We start from the raw sequence: 2,931 nt of genomic DNA on the forward strand, positions 1-2,931 counted from the left end.
TTTTTGGTTGAGAATTTCTTACCCATTTATGTTCATTTCTTCATTTACTTGGTTTTTATTGTATATCTAAGTGTTTAGTATTTATTCCAACACTTGAATCTTGTTTATGAAAATATTCATGTTAAAGTGTGGATTAAATATCTTGTTGTGCTTAAGTATTGAATGATTTTTATCTTTTATGAAGTGAGTTACTGTTTCTTTAATTATTCTTGTTCTTCAATGTTTCCAAAGGGATTAGCTAACCCTAGGACTCGCCCATTAACTTTCAATTAATTTTGGGAAAGATTATTTGGAATTGGGAAAGATTAATTAACATGAACTTAGGCTTTAACCCTCACTTTATAGATTCTACCTAGGGATAGGATTGAAATACTTGTAGCCATAATCGGGTGTGCTTAATCTCTTTATTGTTTTAGTGATAATTCAATTAGGAAGTCTTGTTTGTCTTCGGAAGAAGCTAATATAGAATTATTACCCGAGGCTAATTAACATAAACTCACTCATATTTGTAAAATTGTAAAATACATTGGATCATTACTTGAGTGTAATTTTCCTTGCATCCATACTTGTAGCCATTGATCGTTTTACTTACTTTCTAGGTTAGTTTACATTTATGCATTTAGCTATAATATTTTCTCAAAACTATTCTAAGTGTTTGGCATTGTATAACAAGTTATAATTCTCTTACACTCCTAATCGCCTACATATTATTCTCTGTGGGATTCGACCCCGACTCATAGTTGGGTAAATTATATTGCATGCGACCATGTCCATTTACTTTTTAGTAGTGGATTTGAACATCATCACCTAAACCAAAGAAAAATTCAAAATCATCAAGTGAACCTACACCCACACCTGTTCCTTCTACACCTATATCCATCACTATACCTGCACCATCGTCCCATGTTCCTGTTTCACCTACTACCACTTCTATTGGACCTTCACTTCTAAAACCACATACCCATGCACCTGTGTCTGCCTCGAAACACATCTCTATGTCCACTAAAATCAAGGCTACTCCAAGAATATATGTTAAAAGTGACAAGGAGGTGATTGATGCTATGGTGGATACAATAGTCAAGGAAGCTATGGTTTAAGGGGAATCAATGTCAACTAATACATGTCAGGTAAAATTAGCTCCATCAAAGTTAGATGTTCTGGTTTCTACAATTGATGTTGCACCCTTAGAGATTGTTCCACCCGCAAGTGATAAACTACGAGTAGAGGAATCGGATGTAGAAATAGACATAGCAACTCATGAGAAAAAAGGTAGAAACCACTATTGTTATGCCCATGGTTGAAAAGGAAGGTGTTAAAGAACTAGTAAATAAGGAGGCTTTTGATAGTCTATCTTTTACCTGGACTGAGGATAAGGATGATGATGAATTTGAGGAACAAGGAGGAGTGGAGGCTATTCATGAGGAGCATTAGGCTCAAGAAACGACTAATGATACTGATGAGTAAGAGAGCGAGAATGAGGGGGAATCTAGTGAGAAAAAGAGTGAGAATGAAGGGAAATCTGGTGAGGAAAAGGAAAGTGAGGAAGAAGAAAAGTTAGATGAACAAGTAGGTGATTTTGGAGAGGAAGAAAAATATAGTGAGGAAGAAGGTGATTCTGAGAGTGAAGGTGAGGATGTAGAAAATGGAAGTGCGAGTGAAGGTGAATATGAAGAAAGTGAAAAAGAAAATAAGAGTGCAAGTGGGGAATCTAAAGGTTCTATGGCTATTGCGAACACTGTTATAGCCCTTTTAGAAGAAGCAAGTAGAAAGAAAAGGTGTTGAAGAAACCGGGCCCTTAGTAACTCCTTTCGCTGGAGATGAGAAGCTCAGAAGTGATGAGGATAATTTATCCTTGTCTACAGTAGGAAAGAAAGGCAAGAAGGCCCCTGTGAAGACTACAAAGTCAGTTATCCCTGCAAGAAAAGAAATGGCTCATACTGCTAGGACACCTCTCACAAGGAGTAAAAGAAAGGATGTTGATGACCAAATCATTAAGGAGTCCAGAGGTGCCAAGTAAGCAAGTTCCACTTGTTGAACCAATTGTTGAGTTAGAAGATGAGTCTGATTCTACTTTTCAAGAAAAGACATCATCACCAAAGAGAAAAATTGTCAAATCTACCAAGGAAGCTACCCCATCTAAAAGGGATAGTAAAGGAAAAAAAGGGAAGGGTATGCCTGCTATGGTTGATAAGCTTACTGAGTTTAGGAACAGAAAAATATTGAGTGAGAAAATTCTTGCAAACACTGATGAGAAAGGGATGGCTCAATTAGTTGAAAAACATGAGATACAGATATGGAGAGACACATTTGTAAAGGCTTTTCCTCTTTTGTGTGTGCCGACTATGGTGGAGTTTAATGCAAACTTCCAATTTGATGGCAAAGTGGCCAAGAGTAATGTAAGGGGGTTTGAGATGGAGTTTGATGCTGAGGAGCTTGGGATGCTTCTGAATATTCCCTCATTCGTTTTTGACAATTACTTGAAGAAAAAATGGTCAGCCATAGACAATTATGTGGGGACAGGAATTGTAGTTACAAGAAATATATCTTTGAAGTTTGAATTGGATGCTCCCCAAAAGGTGTATAAGACTGACATGACTCCCTTTCACAAGTTGTTGTTTCACTTTGTGAACTCCTACATTTTGCAGAGATCTGAGAAAATGCACAAGGCTATCTATTGGACATGGTTGTGATGGAATTGCTCGACATTGGTAGAGCTATCAATCTCCCTAGCTTGATGATTTAGCACATGGCAAGGTATGCAAATACATCCAAGCCTAAGCATGTTAATCCTTATGGCTTCATATTAGCTGAGTTGTTTGACAAGCTCAAAATTTCCTTCACTGAGCTTAAGTATGGAAACCACAATGATGGTTTGGATACTAATACCCTCAAGCAGTGTGGCTATGAGGAGACCAAGTCTAGGGGCCAACA

The 2,931-nt window shown here is 37.3% G+C and overlaps 1 protein-coding gene across 1 annotated transcript; it reads left to right on the forward strand.

The window, feature by feature from the left end:
• Positions 1-1,106: 1,106 nt before the first annotated feature.
• LOC138885670 (uncharacterized) lies at positions 1,107-1,782 on the forward strand. The gene is made up of 2 exons (XM_070166644.1): positions 1,107-1,269; positions 1,466-1,782. Exons 1-2 carry the CDS (start codon positions 1,107-1,109, stop codon positions 1,780-1,782), a joined length of 480 nt encoding a protein of 159 aa, XP_070022745.1.
• The last annotated feature ends 1,149 nt before the right edge of the window (positions 1,783-2,931 follow it).

Source organism: Nicotiana sylvestris, chromosome 2, assembly GCF_000393655.2.
Source record: "Nicotiana sylvestris chromosome 2, ASM39365v2, whole genome shotgun sequence".
Classification (NCBI taxonomy): Eukaryota; Viridiplantae; Streptophyta; class Magnoliopsida; order Solanales; family Solanaceae; genus Nicotiana; species Nicotiana sylvestris.

What these genes read in the sequence shown, in the direction of transcription:
- LOC138885670 (XM_070166644.1), top strand. Translation starts at nt 1,107, where the DNA reads ATGTCAACTAATACATGTCAGGTAAAATTAGCTCCATCAAAGTTAGAT. An exon ending in AGCAACTCATGAGAAAAAAG is followed by an intron (nt 1,270 to 1,465) that starts GTAGAAACCACT and finishes CTGATGAGTAAG; the next exon opens with AGAGCGAGAATGAGGGGGAA.